General features: G+C 38.3%; 1 protein-coding gene across 1 annotated transcript in view; it reads left to right on the top strand.

The window, feature by feature from the left end:
• The first annotated feature begins 1,278 nt into the window (after positions 1–1,278).
• LOC137992529 (intermembrane lipid transfer protein VPS13A-like) overlaps positions 1,279–20,001 on the top strand; it is a 139,218-nt gene continuing 120,495 nt past the window's right edge. The window contains exons 1-15 of the mRNA XM_068837896.1: positions 1,279–1,507; positions 1,611–1,654; positions 2,821–2,863; positions 3,303–3,398; positions 4,387–4,497; positions 5,153–5,223; positions 6,690–6,728; positions 8,386–8,445; positions 8,577–8,636; positions 9,812–9,892; positions 10,255–10,321; positions 10,514–10,587; positions 13,221–13,381; positions 15,876–15,962; positions 16,277–16,361. Coding sequence (XP_068693997.1) covers positions 1,408–1,507; positions 1,611–1,654; positions 2,821–2,863; positions 3,303–3,398; positions 4,387–4,497; positions 5,153–5,223; positions 6,690–6,728; positions 8,386–8,445; positions 8,577–8,636; positions 9,812–9,892; positions 10,255–10,321; positions 10,514–10,587; positions 13,221–13,381; positions 15,876–15,962; positions 16,277–16,361 — 1,179 coding nt within the window. The 5' untranslated portion in view covers positions 1,279–1,407. The remainder of the gene's footprint in view (positions 1,508–1,610; positions 1,655–2,820; positions 2,864–3,302; positions 3,399–4,386; positions 4,498–5,152; positions 5,224–6,689; positions 6,729–8,385; positions 8,446–8,576; positions 8,637–9,811; positions 9,893–10,254; positions 10,322–10,513; positions 10,588–13,220; positions 13,382–15,875; positions 15,963–16,276; positions 16,362–20,001) is intronic.

Raw genomic sequence — 20,001 nt, 5'->3', positions numbered from 1 at the left:
GAAATACGAGATACAAAAACCCTTAACTTGTCGCGCAACATTATTTCGTTGCAAGTTTGGGTCGATTTCTCCCGTTTTTCACCTTGCATGATCAACTTGTCGCGCAACAAAAACATTTGTTGCGGGTTGAAGAAAGTTATTGCGAAAAGTAGAGCGCGGATCTACTCTGAGCAACAAATTTTGGCCTTGTTGCTCGTTTTTCATCAAGCTCACAACTTGTCGCGCAACAAATGTGCTCTTTTTTTAGCAAATCAACCACTCAGCGCCCTGCATTTCTTCAACCCGCAACAAATGTTTTTCTTGCGGGTCAAGTTGATCACGCAAAGTGAAAAACGCGAAACATCGACCAGAACTTGCAACGAAACAATGTTGCGCCACAAGTTGAGGGTTTTTGTATCTCGTCTTTCGCCGCCTTAAGGGTTTTGCACTCCATGTGAATTTATTTTACTGTGACTAAATTTAACGAAAGCCAGGGTCTCAAACTGAGCCGGGTACGTGTTTGCTGCCGTGAAAAATGCTTGCAAGGCTTATAATTAGAGCTTCCTTTATGAGAAAAACATTCGTATTACTCGTATGTATTCGTATGTATCCGTATGTTAGTCGTATGTATCCGTATGTTAGTCGTATGTTACTCGTATGTTACCCGTATGTACTCGTGTGGTGTTTTAGTCATGATCGGAGGGGAGTGCTCTCACCACTGCGCCCATCACTTAATCTAAAACTGAGCCAGAAACGCGACAGTTGTTTGGTGAAAACAACCCGTGGAACCTGCAGTCGTATTGAAATTCCCACAATAACTTGCGATACGTTAAGCAAATAAATATGGCAGCATATTTTTATAATAATGCACGGAAAACTCGCACTACAACTGAACATGCGAGAAATTGATGGGTCACGTCGCAATTTTCCCTTTCGTAAACAAGCGATGCCATTTGGACGAGGAAAAAAATTACTTAATCTAGGACTAGATTAGCAGCGTATGTCGCCTTGAATTAAAAAAAAACTGAGAAAGAAGCTTAGAAAAAGTTGATCGAACAATGTCGAACTCGGTCAATTGGCTGAAGGCAGATTGCAGTTAATAAGCTTTGGGAAAGTTAAAAAAACAGTACGATTTGTGACTCCGATGAAAACTTCCAAGGACCTGAGACCGAAATGTCAAGGCGGACTGACTACGTCATCCCGCGTAATAACGGGACTTGAGTGGAATTTTTCGCGCCCTCTGAAAAAAATCGTGAGGTGGACCGTGAGGTGTTATTCTTATATTTCACTATAGATCGCGGGCTCATGGTTGTGTCGCTGGTGGAAAGCGAAAGTTGTGGCGATCAGTGTTCCGATCAGTGGGACGATCAGTGGCGATATGATTAGTGAACATTTTCGGGTTAGAATGAATTGTTTCGCGTAGCCAACATGGTTTTCGAGTCTCAAGTGGTCGATCTTCTCAACAAATTCGCTGGCCAGTATCTGGAAAATCTCGATTCGTCGCAGTTAAGGATAGGAATTTGGGGAGGTGGGTCGTTGATTTACGATCTCGGGAAATGTCAAACTGCGTGGACTTCGTTTGTTTTTTCTATGAACCGAATCTATGTGCTATTGTGTTTTGACATTTACAGGAGATGTCCAGCTGGAAAGTTTGATTTTGAAGGAGAGTGCTTTGGTGAGAGTTTGAATGATGAACCTGAAGTTTGTTTAAGGTTAATAGAAGGCGAGGCTGTTACATGCATATGGAGGCATTTTTATCGCAAATATTGTTGGGGGGGAGGGGGGGGCTAACATGTAGGCACCGGAGACGCTAACTTATAGGGAGTTCTGGCCCTCCAGCCCCCCCCCCCTGCCTGATATTAGCTGTGAAAGTTGGGCTTAGGTATGAGTCAGTTAACTGACAAATAAATTGGGACTTTGGAAAGTGGCCGCTTAATGGAGGGTGACCGCTTAATAGAGGTCGGACTGTATTGTGGTTGTCGACATGGTTAGTTTAGAAACTCTGGGGTCTCATTCGTCCATTGGGTGGGTGAAGCAACAAAATTTTTCATTGAGTTGATGAAAAAGAAAGTTGACTACTGTAGGGACACTACAAAGCTTGATTACTGGTTTGGATAGAATGGGTGATCTATCTGTTGTCCTTTAGTAATGCAGTTAATACACAGGCAAATTTTCAGATAGATCAATTTTCCTTGCTCAAGTTTGTCATAGGCGGATGATCCATCTGTAATATAATATTATTTGGGCATGACTTTTTTGTGCAGGCCGTATTGTTTTATTAAACTCTTTCACACCTGTAATGGTTCCCATTCATGTGCAAAATTGTCTGGTTTTAATTATACAAAGCAAAATCTACATGTGTCCTTTTTAGGAGGGAAAGGGATTTACCGGTATACTAGTAAAAATTACAAAAGGCTGTATTGTTTTACCGGGTGACCTGGGTTATTGAATGGCAACAAGATTGTAGGGGACCATGAATTAATGTACATACTGCTGTTGTCGTGTAAATAAATTTTTGTAATGCTTACTAGTCTGCATTTGCATTAGAAAAGCACCGAGGTTTTTATTGAAAAACAAGGTTACCAGCAACTTCAATCCTTGCTTTTATATATATAGGCCAGCCATGACTTTAAATTATCCTACACTGTGTACCTGTGTTAAGTGCATACAGGCACTATTTTTTGTGCTCTTTTGTCACAAGCATTCAATTTGCTAGTATCCAAGGCTTTTTTTGAAAGGTATTTTGATTCAAGCCTGAAAAACATGACAACAGGTTTTCTTACTACAGTGTGTATAAGAAATGTTTGACGTTTGTTTCATACCTACTGATTCTTTTGGCAGAATGATCTCGACTTGCCAGTGAAAGTGCTTCGAGGACACTTAGGTAGATAATATTTGTACAAAATGTAGTTATTAATATATCTAATGTATTTTGAGATATGTTTAGATGTTGTGTTGAAATAGCAGCTTGTTAAGGTTTTATTGCATTGGATTATGGTGTTATTCCGCCTCCTTTCGGCATATTCCGGTTTATTCCGGTATATAACGCTCATAAGAATCCACAAGAATAATATGAAATGATGAATGTACATGTATTTGAATAACTCTATTTCATCATTTTGAAATTCATTTTACATGTCGAGTTTTTAAGTCACTAACATTTTACAGCTTCATTATTGTAAAAATGTGATCCATGCTGAATGCTTCAGCATGTTGGGCAATAAAATGATGGAACTGTAAACTTGGTCTTAACTTGTTTGTGTTAAATTTCATATACATTGTACAGTAATCATTAATATAATTTTCACATGTTCTGGTTTTAGGAAAGTTGGTGTTAAAGATTCCCTGGAAAAACTTGTATTCTGAGCCAGTCATTGCTCAGATTGATGGCCTCTATTTACTTGTCAGACCAAACACAGGTAAGTTCATTTTCCTAGAAATTCTGGATCAGGATTCAACATTTGGGATGTGGATCTGAATTACTGAAGTGGTTATTAAGGATTGCTCATTGTGGCCCACCTTGTGTACAAGCGGGCAGGTAAAAAAGTGGGACAGGACCAACTTGTGGACTGCTCACCTTGGATCGAGCCAAAAACAGTTTTGCTTTGTCACAAGTATGTCCTCCCTTTCTTTAGCTGTGACACTTGTATATAGGTCATTTGAATGCAGTCAATTTTTCCTTGACTGTATAATTTTGCTGTACCTTTAAAATTTAGTCATATTTTTGTATTTCACTTTCCATTGCACATATAGTACTGTAGCATTAAGATTAAACTCAAATGAACAGACTCTTTCATAGTCAATCAAAGTACTGTATGTTTGTTTTTAATAGGGGTAAAACCAGTGTACCTTATTAATTTGAATAACCGCCCCATCGGGGACCAAGAAGCAAATAAGCACCGTCCCTGGAATAAGCACTGCTGTCCCAATGCAGGGCTTATTCCAGGAATTCCATCAAATTTTTAAAAAAATCCACTGAAAAGTAACTCTAACACAGCATGGGGAATTCTTTGCATCAAAACTAATGTTCTTCAGTTCAAAGTGATAGTATATCACTGCTCGTCTTTATAGTAAATGTGGTAAGTAGTCAAATAGTGACTACTGAAAGACGTTTCTGTTAATCTGTATACAGAAATGTTTCTGTGTGGCTGCAGGTGTCCAGTTTTTAATAAGCGCCACCCTCGAATACGCACTGCACTTGAGGCATGAAAAATTAAACAAGCACTGTCACGCTTTTTGTACATACACTGTTACAGTAGTGATTTTAAAACAAGAACAGTTCATCCATCGATGTGGAATGCTTTCATTATTTATATTACAAAACCTGACCATTATAGGAATATCAATAATGTTTAAATTTACATTTGCAGTTGTTGATTAATAGCAAAAAAAACTCTTTCCTCTCAGTTGCCACATACAATGAAGAAAAAGAAGAGAAAGCCAAACAAGAGAAGAAGCAAAGGCAGCTAGAGGCAGTTGAACTGGCAAGAAAACTAGAGGAGGAAAAAAAGAAAAATGGTAAAGACTCACATTGGTGTGTAGTATACCCATGAAAGTGAAACGACTGCATTAAATATGGATTATTGATGAAATAAGGGATTGCATGATCCCACAATTCAGCAGTAAAACTGGTGTTTTTGATTATCATCAAGTATGGAAGAATACCTCATTAAATTCCATTGTAGGATGCATGGTTTGTATGTGTGAAATGTGGTAACCATCAGGGATAGTTTAGGAGAATACCCCCCCTTTCCAACCTTTTCTAAATCACAGAAAGAGTTTCCTTAGTCAGCTTAGAGTTCACAATACACATATTATCGAGAAACAGTTTGCCAGGCAGGAATGATTACAAAAATAATGTTCACTATACATGTAATTATGATGTCATCAATTCGTTTAACAAATTTAATTGCTGTTTTTGTAATCCTTTAATTAATCAATGACCTATTATCAGATAGTTAAAAAGGAAAAAAACTTTCAAAGATATGACATCAAAGAGCAGAACATGCCTGACTGGTTGTGGATTAAAGTGGGTGATGTTGTTTAAGCCTTCACCCTTAAATTGTCTGGCGCGGGACAGAGTAGTCTCTTTGTTAAGAGGAAAAGGTCAGAATGCTAACAATCCAGCCATAAAACACTGACCTCTTACACATATGCTTTATTCAACTTCCAGTCTCAAAGAAAGATGAGAAATCTGACAGTTTTGTGGAGAAGTTGGCTATGCAAATTGTGAAAAATCTTCAGGTACCATGCATGTTTCATTCTCTTCCCAAACATCAATACTTGAATTTAGGGTGAGAGTTAGGGTTAGGGTTTGCTGATTGGCAAACATTTTTTATTATTAGAGAGATTGAGCATGATCATGTTTACGGCAAATGGCAGATGCTATTGTAGACTGAATTTGCCTATTATCTACATTGTACAGTTATTATCCATCTCTTTTAGTTATTGTACAGAAAATGCCCAAAGCTAGTACAAATATTCCACAATATTGTACAGTTAGTTACTATACAGAGAATAGGCTTGAGTACTTTAGGTGCTGAATAGATATTTGCCGCGCTCTAATCTGTCTCACATAATTGGTTACATGTATTTACAGGTACAATTCACTTGCTAAAAATTTTGTCCAAAAGAAGTTGGATAATAAATAGCTTAACAGTAGATGTTTTGGTGTGTAGTATCCCTGAGTATTTCTATGTAGTAATTATCTTGGAACTTCTAAAAGAGAGAGAAAATTGGAAGGAGTCAATTTACCTTATCTACTTCTGTGACAAGCAGCAGCCTGCCATGCTGTTTCACGTTACCATCTCCATGGAGGGTGTAAAGTGCAGGTTGCAGATACAACTCAAACCTGCAATGCTAACATTAGGCCTGAAAATGCTTAAGCTTAAGGTTAGCATTTTTTGTAAAGGTTTGGGTTGTTTCAGTTATGGTTAAAACAATGACCTGCAACCCGCAACCTGCACTTTAAACCCTCCAAAATCTCTGGGCTTTCTGAACGTACTACAATCGTGGACAAAACTGTTAAGAAAATTACCCTTCCAAGCGCTTTCAGTTGTAAGCAAACCATTTGACCCCCCCCCCCCCCTCCCCTGTCTCAATGTTGTTTTCGTGGGGGTCACGAACAGCTTCCTGGAAATCAACACTTGGCAAATCAGCCTTCGATAGGGGGAGGGGGAAGGAGAAAAAGTGCTGTTTGTCAGGTTTTGTAAGGTTTTCTTAAAGAGTTTTGTCCACGACTATAGAAAGCATTGTATTTTTTGTCACTTGGGATAAGTATTTGGAGTTGTTTTGTTTTGACTCCTGTACCTTGCCCCGCTGATGAATAAAATTGGGTAAAATTGGCTGACGTTAGAGAGATTAAAATCTATTTAGTCTCATTCCTAGCAATCAATGGGTTAAAACAGTTGCAGCAAATAATCAATCTCAGCCATTTTCTTTGCTGCTTCCTATGAGAGAGAACAGGGTAATACATACCAGTACTGTATGTATCTCTTACTGCTCCATTTATATTCACTGTAGAGCCCTCCAATTCATACATATATCCATGGTACTTTAGTTCCTTCATGCAGACAAGATGTGTTTAAAATGCCCTTAGTATGCTGATGTCCGAGCCCACTGCAAAAATGTAAACAGGACACGTATGTTTGTCCTATCAATCAATCGCGACATTACTACTACTACTTATTATTTATTATTTTCAACTTCAGATATCTGTAAGAAATATTCATATTCGTTATGAGGACTCTGTAAGTATGACCTTTGTGGCTGTAATATAGTAACTGTAATGCCTTAAAATTATTGCAGACAATGACATCCCAACATGTTTTTTGTCTGAAAATTACTCCTCCTTAGCTTTGTTTGAAACTTTTCTCATGAAAAGGATTTCCATTGATCTTCATTCATCAGGTTACAGTATTAGTTTGGATGGCATTAATTTAGGGGAGCTCTATATTTTGCCCAGGGTTATTCCAGTATTTAAAACTGTAGTACCCCTTGGATAATAGGAGTGTGTTTGACAGTCGCTTTGAAAGGGTGGAGGAAGAAACAATCTTATAGGAACAAAAAATCACGAGGTGCACGATCATCGTTGCATGTAAGACGTAATTTAAGATGGCGCTGAAAAAATGAAAGTTTGCTAAAGCTCAGCCTGTGCACAGGATACCCAATATTAGAAATTACATTCTACTAATGTCGAAGGCAAAAAGGGGTTGAATTATGCAGGAATAATAAAGAAAGTAAAGAAGCATAATTTACGTACAAGATAAAGGCTATGCAAATACTTGTGCAGGCATCAAGTCACTTTGCATGATCAAATTAACAGATTCTTTTGGGTTACACAGTGGTTTCGATAAGTACGGACTGGCGACAAGAGGCTTCAGCTACTGTACTGCACTCAGAGAATAAAAATAAAAATAGAGGTTGATTCTTCCAAACCTAAGATTAAAACTCATTTGGACAATGACAATATGAAGTTGTCTAAACAACATCATCAATTTTGCTTTTTGTTTTGGAAATGTGGCATTTGGGAGTGTTCTTTGAAAATGACATTCCCCAAGAGGTTAGACCCCTTGCTGAAAGAGTTGGTTACTCTACTCCAACCAGCCGCCAACTTTACATTTTATAGACCTCTTTCATAATGGCGGACAAATGCAATATTCTTCTGTTTTATTGCTGATAAGCCCTAGGAAGGGGGAGGGGGGAGGGAGGGGTACTCCAGATTTCAAGTGAAAGGGCTGATGGAATGGGGGCAAAAATCAAAACCCATAAAAATCCCTTGGGCTTCAAACAAAACCCAAAACAATCCCTGGATCAAAATTTAACCCCCAAAAAATTCAGTGCCGAGATATGCAGGAATTATCTTGAATCTTCAGATTGCGTTGAATACCCTCAAAAATCCCTACTTAAATCCAGCTGCCCCCAAAAAAACCTTCCAAAAACCCAAAAAAATCCTTCGATCATCCCTGTCGCTTGAAATCTGGAGTACCCACCTGGGTGATAAGCCTTCCTAGCCTCTCTGCAAGAAGCAAATTTCAAAAGTATATTAATTGTTTTGTTTTAAAATGAGGGCAGTAGGTCTAATTAACATAAATACAAAAGAATGTAAAGGTAGTTGCCATTTGTGAAAGTGGTCTATAGCAACCCCTGCATACGAGAAGAGACAATGTGTCAGAACCCTCTCTGACTGCTTTGGCAGAGATCTTGCGGGATATTAATTTTTTCCTGTTTGAATTGCCATTTCCCATCTCTTATCATCAAGTAGCCTTTATACATGTACAGCTGTACATTCATGTATAATTTTATATGAAGCAACTTGCGTCCAATTATTTGGTTAAACTGCTTTACATCCTGTTTGAATCAAATTGGTTTAACAAAAACAATTATTGTTTTTCTCGTTGTTGACAGGTCACCAACCCATCTTCGCCATTTTCCATTGGTGTTACCTTGGAGAATCTGTCTGCTGAAGTGAGTGCATCCATTTTACTCCATTTCAGGGCGACTCTTTCATCGTTTTAATTTTGTTGATTAACTCAATCCATAATAATATTATTAATTTCATTAACCCTTTCTAAATGAAATCTAAACAAAATGTTCAGTCAACAGATGAAAACTGGATTCCTGCCATTGTGAGCTCAAGTGTACAACTTGTACATAAGGTAAGTCACTTAATATGAATTCTTCATTGTACAAGATACAAAATATAACAGCTTGGTACATTGGGGAGCAGTGCTAGCACAGTAGGGAGAGCACTCGCTTTCCAAAAATGTGGCCCTGGTCCAATTCCCAGAGTCAGTATCATGTGGGTTGAGTTTGCTGGTTCTCTACTCTGCTTGGAGAGGTGGCAGGTACAAAACACAGGTCACAGGTCATTGTTTTACCAATACAGAAAGTATCCTAAACATTCATAGCTAACCTTAGGCCTAAAAACTTTTGTTTAGGCCTAATTAGGCCTAAGGTTAGCTTTTGTGAATGTTTAAGATACTCTCTGTATTGGTAAAACAATGACCTGTGACCTGTACTGACCTATGTTTTGTACGTGCTGCTCCGAGTTCTCCGAGTTCTCTCTTTCTCCGCGTTCTCTGGTTTTCCATTCTCCTCAAAACAACCAAAGTTTGATTTGAGTTGCATTTAGCAAGAGTTGATTTCAATTGACAGTGTGACCCCAACTGGTGCCCAAGCACTAGAACACTAGACAGTTCTACATGTAGGTCTACTACCTTCTTTGAGTGTGGGTTTATTTGTTGATGCGTCATGGACTCAGTTGGAAGAACACAATGGCTGTGAGTTTGCGCTCCAATTAGATCTTAGACTACAGTCTTATGCTTGTGGTATTTAAACTTATTGTGCTGCAAGAAATAGACTCAATACAGATGCCTTACTTTGAGGTTATCATATCACACAAGTAGGGTGCCTCAGGGCCGTTAGCCTTGTTGTCTCTATCACTCTTCACATGGTGATTTGGTCTGATTTACAGACCAGTTTTCGAAAGAGAGAAAAGATCCTTGCATGTTTCTGGACAATTTAAGCAATGTCTCCTATAGACACCTGTAAAGGACACTTGTCCAGATTAGCGCAAGAATCATTTCTCTCTTTTAATTGTTTGGCTATGGCCCGCACTTCAAATACAGGGTATATACATTTTTCCAGATCAGTGTTCATTGTCACACTCTTTAACTCTCACAGGCTGTAGCCTAATCAAGGTCAAATTTCCTTGCAAAATAACAATTATTTTCCAAGCATACAACTGTACATGTAAGTTAATTGGGGGTCTCTTTGATGTCAAAATACATGGCAACAGTAAAGAGATTTTAATTCATTTTTTGCTCTACAGCTCGTGAAATTGGATAGTCTTGCACTCTACTGGAATACAAGGGATAACATCGGAAATCTTCCATCAAAAGAGGACTGGGTGGTAACTTCATGAATAGTTATTTTTGTGGGCCTGTTTCTTTTTGAAAAACCAGGACAAACCACACCAAAATATACATGTAGATGTAGCAAGAGTTCTTGAAAGTTAAAATGGTGCTAATGCTGGTGTGGAATTAGGAGAAGAAAGAATGTAAAATTTGATTTGAGCAAAGAATAGTCAAACCATGAAAGCAATTTTCTCCATAACTACATGTATTTTGGAGTTTGCAGACTGTGATGCATTATTTTCATACCTATTTTTTTAGTTTATTGAAAGACCTTTGATCAGTTTTATTTACAAGGTACTCAAAAACTGTTAACCAGTAGTTGGTACAGCAAGTTCCTGATAATTATTGTTTTTTGCAGAATCAAGCAAAAGGGGGAATAGCCATTAGAACATCAAAACACTACTCTCCACCTGGCTTCAAATACAGTGAGTTATTTCACTTTCCTGTAGTCAGTGATTTATCTTTAAAATAAATATGCTGACTCGACATCAATACTGACTGATATAATAATTTTATACCAATAAATTAATAAATTAAGTGCTTACATGTACTTCTGTCATGTGGCAATTCTTGAACACAGATAATCCAAAATGCAAACATGTATTTGTTTGATTTAGTTTTACAGCCAATCTCATCTACTACAAAAGTAAAGATGAATGTCAAACCAGGATCAGATTTGAGTATTCCTAAGGTATGCACCTCGTAGGCATAATTTACAACATGTTGATGTTGCTTGCTACCTCAAGTCCTGGGGCACAATAATTGATAATACAGAGCAAGAGTTGAGGTTACTGTCTTAAAACTCAACAATTTTAATGAACAAACAAAGAAATGGCTATTTTACGAAAGCACATGGCCAGAGTCCAAAGGCAACGCGCATGCTCTAAGTATCTTAGCAACAAGCAATCTTGATAGAGCTCCCTTTGTTATGTATTGCATGATGTGTTAATTAAAAGTTGAATTGACCACATGGCCGTCGTCTACAGTTTGTTTGTCGCCGCACTCCTCCCATTTTTGGCTGTTATACACTTCACCCTTCTTTTTTCAAAGAAAGGTAAAGTAAACGGTATTGGTTTGAGACAAAACCAACATTGAATCTATACTGAAACTGACAGTGGGAATCTCTTAAAGGTTAACAAGAGTGAAAAACATTTTTCAAACTGAAACTGAAAATGGCTGTCCACCGTTCATTGAAAATTTGCGTCCAACTAATACGAGTGTCACTATTAAAATAACGTCCTCTCTGTAACGAATAGGTTTCTTTACAAGTCTCCCACTGGATGTCCTCTGCTCTGGGAACCAATTCAGGCTGGTGTTGCTGCTCTCTGTATTTACGATGCTAGTAGGACTGATAGTATCCTTAGTTTGGGCAACTTTGGAACTTTGCTCTTTGCTGATTCCTGGCATCGGGACTCATCCTCTAGAGCATCATCCACATGTTGTTGTACAATGTATGAACTTTCCTGCTGTTGTAGGGACCTTTGTCAGGTTTCTGTGGTTTCTTCTCAACAATTGACACCCGGTGTCTACGACGTAACGTTCTCGGACTGTCTTTACCATGCAACCTTAGCTTTGTAGTCTATCACTTCTCATTATCCAGCTTGGCACTGACCCAATCTCCTGTGGTAGTTCCCTTGCACCATTTCTGCTACCAAAGGACTCATTGTAACCCCCTTTTGCTTTGGCATCAGTTTCTCTGACAGCAGAATAATGTGGAAGCTTAGGCTCTAGGACCTTCAACATGGTTGGGAGAGTAGTATGTATCTGTCTCTCCATAATCAATTCTGATGGAGTCTTTCCGGTTGCTGGGATTGGGGTTGCACGGTAGGCCATAAAAGCAACGAATGGATCCTCCTGATTCAGGATTCTCTTTGCTTCATCTTCTGCAGTACCATTGGCCTGATGGTGAGGTGGGCTTGATGCAGTGTGATACTTTGCTTTGAAGACATCAAACACGACTGACTTGAACTACGTACTGTTGTCGCTGACTAATACCTCGGGAATACCCCGTCATGCGAATACAGACTTCAGCTTCTGGATGACAGCCTGGCTTGTCATCTCTGCTAAGCTCAGTACCTCAATGAACCTTGAATAGTAGTCCATCACAACCAGGTACATGTATTTCCTACCATTAAGCTCAAATGGGTCTGTGGACACATTCTGCCATGGCCTGTCAGGTAGAACTGAGGTGATTAGTAACTCCTTCCTTTAAGATGGCTGATGTTCCTGACAGAAGTGGCATGACTCTATTTTTGCCTTGATCTCCTTGGAAATTTGTGGCCACCATACAGACAGGTTGGCACATTCCCTGCATTTTAGTATGCCTTGGTGGCCCGTGTCTATGCGTTCCAGTATTTCTTTTCTCATGTCTGCTGGTATCTTTATGCGATCATCATACGTCAGAAGGCCATTGGTGATTGATAAGTGACCCTGTGAATCAAAGAATTCTCGTATTTAGGGAGGGACCTCTTCCACATATGTTGGCCATCCTTGTAAGGTAACGTCCATCACCTTTTGAAACTGGGCATCTCTTCTTCTGCTTGCTTCTCTAATTCTCTCCAGCTGAGTACCTACGGCTGGTCCGGATGACTCCACTAAGTCTACTTGTAAAAGCTTGAACATCTTTCGCAGTGTCGTGTTCTTGCTTTAATTTAAGGTGACTTCTACACAGGGTATCTGCCACCACCATCTGCTTTCCTGGTTGATGAAGAAGTAGCTTCTTCTAAAAGAACATTACCCAATTCAAAACCATACCCTATTTCAGGCACAAACGGTCAAAGTTGATAGCCTATTTTAGACTGCAACAGCTAAAAAAACATACCCATTACTGTAGGACTGCACATACCTACATGTATATAGCCTCCCCCTCCCCCCCCCCCCCCCCTCCCCAGGGTAACATTTTCATTGCTTGTTTTATTATGAGAATTTCAGTGGCTTAAAGTAGCTCCAGTACATGCCTGACAAAACTGTCAAGAATTCTCCCAACTCCTTGAGTGTTTAGTTGAGGCTATGTAAACATGGAAAAAAGTCCTCTATTGCTTTTATAAAATACTTCTCTGAAAAAAATCGACAAATGAAGGAAAAGGCTGGTTTTTTTTACTTCTTAATTGAAACACATTTCAATACCTACTCATATTTCATACCAGCCAATCAACACACGCACCTGACAACACATAACCAATCAAAATTTGTGTGATTTCACAGCCGTGTTTACATACTCTCATTTCAACACAGCTATTGACCAATGAGAGTGCACGTACTATCCTAATTATTTTACAATATGTAATAGTTTGAATAAAAATTATATTACTTTTCTTTTGATAGATATTTTTAAGCCTTGTTTTGCAAGAGATCTCCTTAGTTCTCATGAGGCAACAGTATCATGATGTGATGAAATTACTGGAGTCCTTTGACAGAATGGCCACAAATTCCCTGTTCAGAAAGTACAAACCAAACTGCCCACTTCATGGCCATGCTAAAGAGTGGTTAGTTCAAATACTCTGTTAGTAATTACTGGGTTACCATAGGCAATCCAGTCGGAAAATGATTTTAATTTCTCCGTTTCCTTTGTCGGGAAATGGAAAAGTTGCACAATAGCTCTTTCCTTTCACTCCCCTGCTAAGTGTTGTCTTTGACACTGCGTACAGCCTTCTGCACATATTTTTGGTAGGTTTCGTGGGGTACCCTAGTAGAAATGTGTAGATCAATTTTTATCCGGTGGACACAGTAGAATATTTGTATATGTGTATTGTTATCTACAGTAATTTTGAGGATTATGGTCAAACTATAATTATGTGACACTTGACCAGTATTAATTTTTCAAAATTTTGAATTCCATTTTTAGAATCCCCATTTATTATTTTCTTTGTTGTATATCCAGAACAGAAAATTCATCTTAAAATTTTCTTCTTTTCAAATTACTTTTCAAGAAAAATATTCTGTGGTACTGAAAGGAAAAAATGACTTGCAATCAAATAATTATCTAAAGTTATTAAGAGAAATGTGAATGTTTATTTCAGTGTTGTGATTTAGCTTGACTGTAATAATTTAAATAAGCAGGTGGAGCAGTAATTCTAAGTACTACCGTATTTACCTACTGTAGCTACAGTACAATGCAATGGCCTACAATGACCTACAATGGCCTACTTAAATGACTTACAATCAAAAAGAAAGACAAAAGAGGATCAGGGTGAAGAGTTTGGTGAGCAGAAAACATCCATTGCACGTTGTCACACAATGCTTTTAGTCCATTGCATGATAGCCCATATGAAGACAGCAATATTATTACGCATGTGAACTTGAAGGCAGAAAAGACGCTTGGATGGTTTTCCTTTGTTTTAAAGCTTACCGGTAATTGAAAATGTACAAATACCAAGGCTTTGCTTGGCAAGGATAAAATCTTAATTAAAGCAGGAAAAAATGATTCCCACAATGTTTTGTTTGGTTCAGAGTGTACAATGAAAATTTTCAACTTGCACAACAACGAGGTTTTGATTGGTTCAAATTGCAGAGTGGAATGTTTTTAATCTTTTACTGCAAACATGCTGCAGTGCCCTCAGAGCTGCAAATTGTCTTTTATTTTAGCTTATAATGTACTGTAGATCATTGTAGATCATTATTGTAGCTCATTGTAGCTCATTGTACATGTAGGTCATTGTAGATGTAGACCACTGTAGATCATTGTAGCTCATTGTAGGTTATGGTAGCTCATTGTAGGTCACTTTAGATCATTGTAATTGTAGGTCATTGAACATTTAGTAGGTCACTGTACATGTAGGTCATTATAGGTCAATGTACATGTAGGTCATTGTAGGTCATAATGTAGCTCACTGTAGGTCATTATCACCTGTAGGTCATATTGTAGGTCATTATACATGTAGATCATTGTAGGTCGTTGTAGTTCATTGTACAAGTAGGTCATTGTAGCTCATTTTAGGTCATTGTAGATCATTGCAGGTCATTCCTTGTTTTAGTAACTACGCTTCAAAGATGATGCAAAATGTGCAAGGTTTAATTGGTCGTTGATTTATAATAATTATCTCACATGACAAACAACACAAAAAACTCATAAACCAAACACTACGAAGTTTGCAAAAGCATTTAAATCAGCCATGTTTGTATAAAGAATAAAAAACAATCGTTACCAACCAGCATTTTCAGGCAACGCGAGTGACGATGCTTGCATGCAAACATGAGGTACTGCACCAGGTTACTAAGCAGTTGAATGATCATGTCTTATTTGAAGAAACAGAAATGCCTTTTTGAGCTTTCCGCCTTTGGTAAACGAAAATTTCTAGTGTCTATTTCATATTTATGGTAGTGAGCATCTTCAACATTTAGAGTTGACAAATCCTTTTTCATTTCAACTGGAATTGGTTACATTCATTTTTACATTCATTGTCCACCACTGCGTTTGTTATGCCCAAGACAACATTGTTATGTTAATTTTTAATAATTTATTTAGCTGGAACTTGGCTGTAAGTCTTGACCTGTGTTGAGTGCGATTTTTGGAGCTTCTTTTGAGGCCATTAAAGGTCGACTTATAATACACGTGTAAATACGGTAAATGTTTGTATGTCAGAAGATCCTTCATGCAATCTTGAAACATCTTTTTACATCAATAACCAACCCCCTTTCCACCATGCAATGTTGAAACACACTTTGTGGACACTGTCATGTGATTGCAACATTGATAAGGGGGAGGGGGGTGAAACATAACACAAGAGGGGATTAAAGAATTCCTTCCTGGAACAAAGGGAGTGTCTCAAGTAGTTTTGTCCCTGATTGAAGGTCTCCAAATGATAATATCGATGTTGTCTTTTGGGGTAAAAATCAAGACTAGGGTAAAATGAGATTGACAGGAATGAAGCATGCTGTATGATATTGTGTTGTAAGATTGCTTACAAGGTATACAGTAGCTTATAAGGTGTACCATACATGTAGCTGAGCATCTCCTTATTCTTTGGTCCCTGCAAAAAGGTGGAAATATGCGATCACAAGCATCCTTGAAGAGGATGTGAAAAGGAGATTTAGGAATTGGTCGTGGTCCCACATGAAGGAACACAGGTGAGGTGGAGTACATGACTTGTATTTACTTGTATTCTGCATGTAAATCTTAGAATGAGATTTGGATGCGGAATACATTCCTTGCCTCTTGTACATGTGTATGGGGGTTGCTTTATGATTTTTTGGAGAAGTTAATGTGTATTATGCAAAAAACTGATTAACTGATAATTATTGGGAATGTGTGAGGCATGTGCTGCATGCTAATTCTCAGCAACTTTGCACTTGTGACATGCTAGTTTTTGTCTTAATGGTGAATTAAAGTTCACTGCATGGATTTTCATTTGAAATTGACTATAATTCCTAACTTTTTTCAGGGACCTCTGTCGAAAATACAAAGATTTGTACAAGAAGAAATTACTCCAAAACAAGCCCTCGGATTCACTTGACAAAAATTTAGAGGTATAGTCACTCTCATCTCTGAAGTGCTCATAAGTTCTCCATCTTACAGTAGTTTCAACTAACATAATTATTCATCTATATTAATTATTTTTGGGGCTTAACATTTATCATTTCCTTTATACATTTCCAAAATGCCACTGTTGCAGCAGGTTTTTGCTCTTTATTTGACGTTTGTAAAGCCAAGCTCTGAGTGTTAATTGTGTTTTGTTTTGTCGCCAGGCCAGTCCTTTTCTAAATGTAAAAGAATGGTTTGACACTGACTAGTTTTTTGATGTTTCATTCAAGATGTTTTGGCTGGTTCTTGAGCCTTCATGAATCAGTTGAAATTTCAACATAATTAGTACGTGTGATTCAAAGAATAGCACGTCAAACGCACCCTGAGGAAAAAATCTCCCATGAATTTTCAAGAAAAAACATAGCGTGAGACTTATGCGCATACCAAAGACTTGTGGATCCTTTATTCACATCCAGGCTTCCAAACGGAGTTGCACATGAAAGTTAGCCTCATGTCCAATGACTATGACTCTTCCAAAATCCATTTCATTGTTGTTTTCATTGACATGGCAGGAGATCTTGAGTCATGGTCCCAACATATTAATTGCCCTTTTTGTGTTCTGCATTCCTTGTTTTCAATAATCATTCAGTTTGACCATAGTATACAAAATTGCAGTTGGTGCAACTGATTTTGTATACTATTCCAGATTGTGGTAGCCTGCGAACCCAGACATATTTCCGGCAGTCGTTTCTCTCCCCCGAAAGCTAAGATTGTGGCTGGTCAACCTTTTCCTGGGCTTTTTGTCGCAGGGACAAACTGTTCAGAGTTCTCAATGATTTGAAGGCGACTTTGATTTTTTGTTGCATTAGAAATAGGCCAATCCTTTCTGAAATACTGAGCACATAGGGTAGCACTACCAAACCATTGGTTAGTAGATCAGTGGAGGGTTTCGACAGCGACCTTTTGCAGCTATTGATGAAGGATGATTATTCACTTCAAGCTGCCTAGTACCCCTCCTTGTGGTGATAGTGTCTAGGGAAGGTATTCCTTGTCCCTTGGTGAATGAATGAATGAAGCTTTATTTAATCTTGGGATTGATGAGGTTGATTAGACCTCTAGCAAAGAAAAATATGCTAATAAGCCGAGAGAAATAAAGAAACTGAAATCCAAAAACTATTTACAGAATAAGACTTAAAAATTACATGACATAGCTATATACAATAAAAAAGCCCAATTACTCAAAAGAACATAGATATTATCCCAATGATTCGTTCGCGTGCGCTGTTTTCTTGGGCAAGATAACTTGGGAAATTTTCGAGGTTTTGCATTGGAAAGCGAGCGTTAAAAATAAACCATATGCGCAGTAAATGTACACAAGATACTGAGTTCTAGAATTAAGTTCACCTTGAAGAAGAAACAGTGAACTTCCAGATGATGTAAAAATATTGCTAAAAAGTGATTCAAAACACGTCCTAAGGCTCAACTGAAAATGTAAAGGTAGAAATTTTCGAAGCAGCGCGCGTTAAGCAATCAAGAAAGTTTTTGATCGCTAACTAAACAAAGCGCTTGAAAAATATTTATTATAACTCAAAATATGCCTTATGCAATTTACAGTTAAGTCTAACCACTCAATGGATAAAAATTGTTTGAAATTTATTCCAATCGCTTTGTTTTCTTGCAGGTATAAGTGCAAAAAAAAGGGGAAAAACGCCACTGCCGAACAAAATTTCACCACGTGTTTTCTGCTTGTCAAAATACACAAAACCGCAAGATTAATTTAGTTAATTGATCACTATCATGTTTCATGAGAGAACAAACAAGGTCAAATTGTGTACAAAAATGCTCTTTCGAAAACTTTGACTGAAAGATAACTTACACAACACAAGAAAAACAACAGAGAAAATCGCTGGAAGTTTTCTCGCATTTGCGGAATATAAACGCACGATCGGATTGATTTATTTGTTGAAGATACCGATCTTCCGAGGTATACCGAAGGCGAAAATTCCTTCGATTACAAATTTGTTTTAGGAAAAAAAAGACTTGTTATTTGCAAAAAATCCATCGGTTGATCAATATAAAGCTAAATTCGGGGATCATGACTAAAACACCACACGAGTACATACGGGTAACATACGAGTAACATACGAGTAACATACGGAACATACGGATACATACGAATACATACGACTAACATACGAGTAACATACGAGTAACATACGGATACATACGACTAACATACGGATACATACGAATACATACGAGTAATACGAATGTTTTTCTCATAAAGGAAGCAGTAATTATAAGCCTTGCAGGCATTTTTCACGTCAGCAAACACGTACCCGGCTCAGTTTGAGGGGGGAGGGAGGGGATGTTGATCGACCCCCCAAGGCTTTCGTTAACAAAACCCTTTGCTTGCGCTACAAGATAACAATATATTTTGGATGTCGCTGATGTCGTATGACGTCATCAGATCCGCCATCTTGATTTCACTATTTCAGCTTAAGTTGCCTATGATAAATCAGTGCAAAATCAAGCCAGAAAGCTTAAATGGGGTAAAAGATTATGACAGACCTGCTCTGACTTCCTTACGTGTCTTAAATGTAAACTGGCCTGACAGTCATAATCATCTACGAGAGCAACATCCAAAATATATTGTCATCTTGTTGCGCAAGCTAAAGGCGGCGAAATACGAGATACAAAAACCCTCAACTTGGCGCGCAACATTATTTCGTTGCAAGTTTGGGTCGATTTCTCCCGTTTTTCACCTTGCATGATCAACTTGTCGCGCAACAAAAACATTTGTTGCGGGTTGAAGAAAGTTGTTGCGAAAAGTAGAGCGCGAACCTACTCTGAGCAACAAATTTTGGCTTTGTTGCTTGTTTTTCATCAAGCTCACAACTTGTCGCGCAACAAATGTGCTCTTGTACTAGCAAATCAACCACCCAGCGCCCTGCATTTCTTCAACTCGCAACAAATGTTTTTTTTGCGGGTCAAGTTGATCACGCAAAGTGAAAAACGCGAAACATCGACCAGAACTTGCAACGAAACGATGTTGCGCCACAAGTTGAGGGTTTTTGTATCTCGTCTTTCGCCGCCTTAAGGGTTTTGCACTCCATGTGAATTTATTTTACTGTGACTAAATTTAACGAAAGCCTTGGAGGGTATATCAACACCACCCCATCCCCCCCCCCCCTCAAACTGAGCCGGGTACGTGTTTGCTGACGTGAAAAATGCTTGCAAGGCTTATAACTAGAGCTTCCTTTATGAGAAAAACATTCGTATTACTCGTATGTATTCGTATGTATCCGTATGTTAGTCGTATGTATCCGTATGTTACTCGTATGTTACTCGTATGTTAGTCGTATGTATTCGTATGTATCCGTATGTTCCGTATGTTACTCGTATGTTACTCGTATGTTACCCGTATGTACTCGTGTGGTGTTTTAGTCATGATCAAATTCGGGAGCTAATCAATGCCCATTATGACGTTAATTGCTACGAAGGCCTTTAATTCTGCGCGGCTTACTCGATGAAAAAAGGGCAATGTGCTCGGGGATTTTAAGAGTTTTTGACAGGCATACCTACTCGTTTCGTGTACCATTAATTCCCATGGATCATCTCCTATGAAAACTAAGAAAAATATTT

This window comes from Montipora foliosa, chromosome 2 (assembly GCF_036669935.1).
Source record: "Montipora foliosa isolate CH-2021 chromosome 2, ASM3666993v2, whole genome shotgun sequence".
Lineage (NCBI taxonomy): Eukaryota > Metazoa > Cnidaria > Anthozoa > Scleractinia > Acroporidae > Montipora > Montipora foliosa.
The sequence above is the reverse complement of the archived record's forward strand: the minus strand, read 5'-3'. Positions and strand labels throughout refer to the sequence as shown.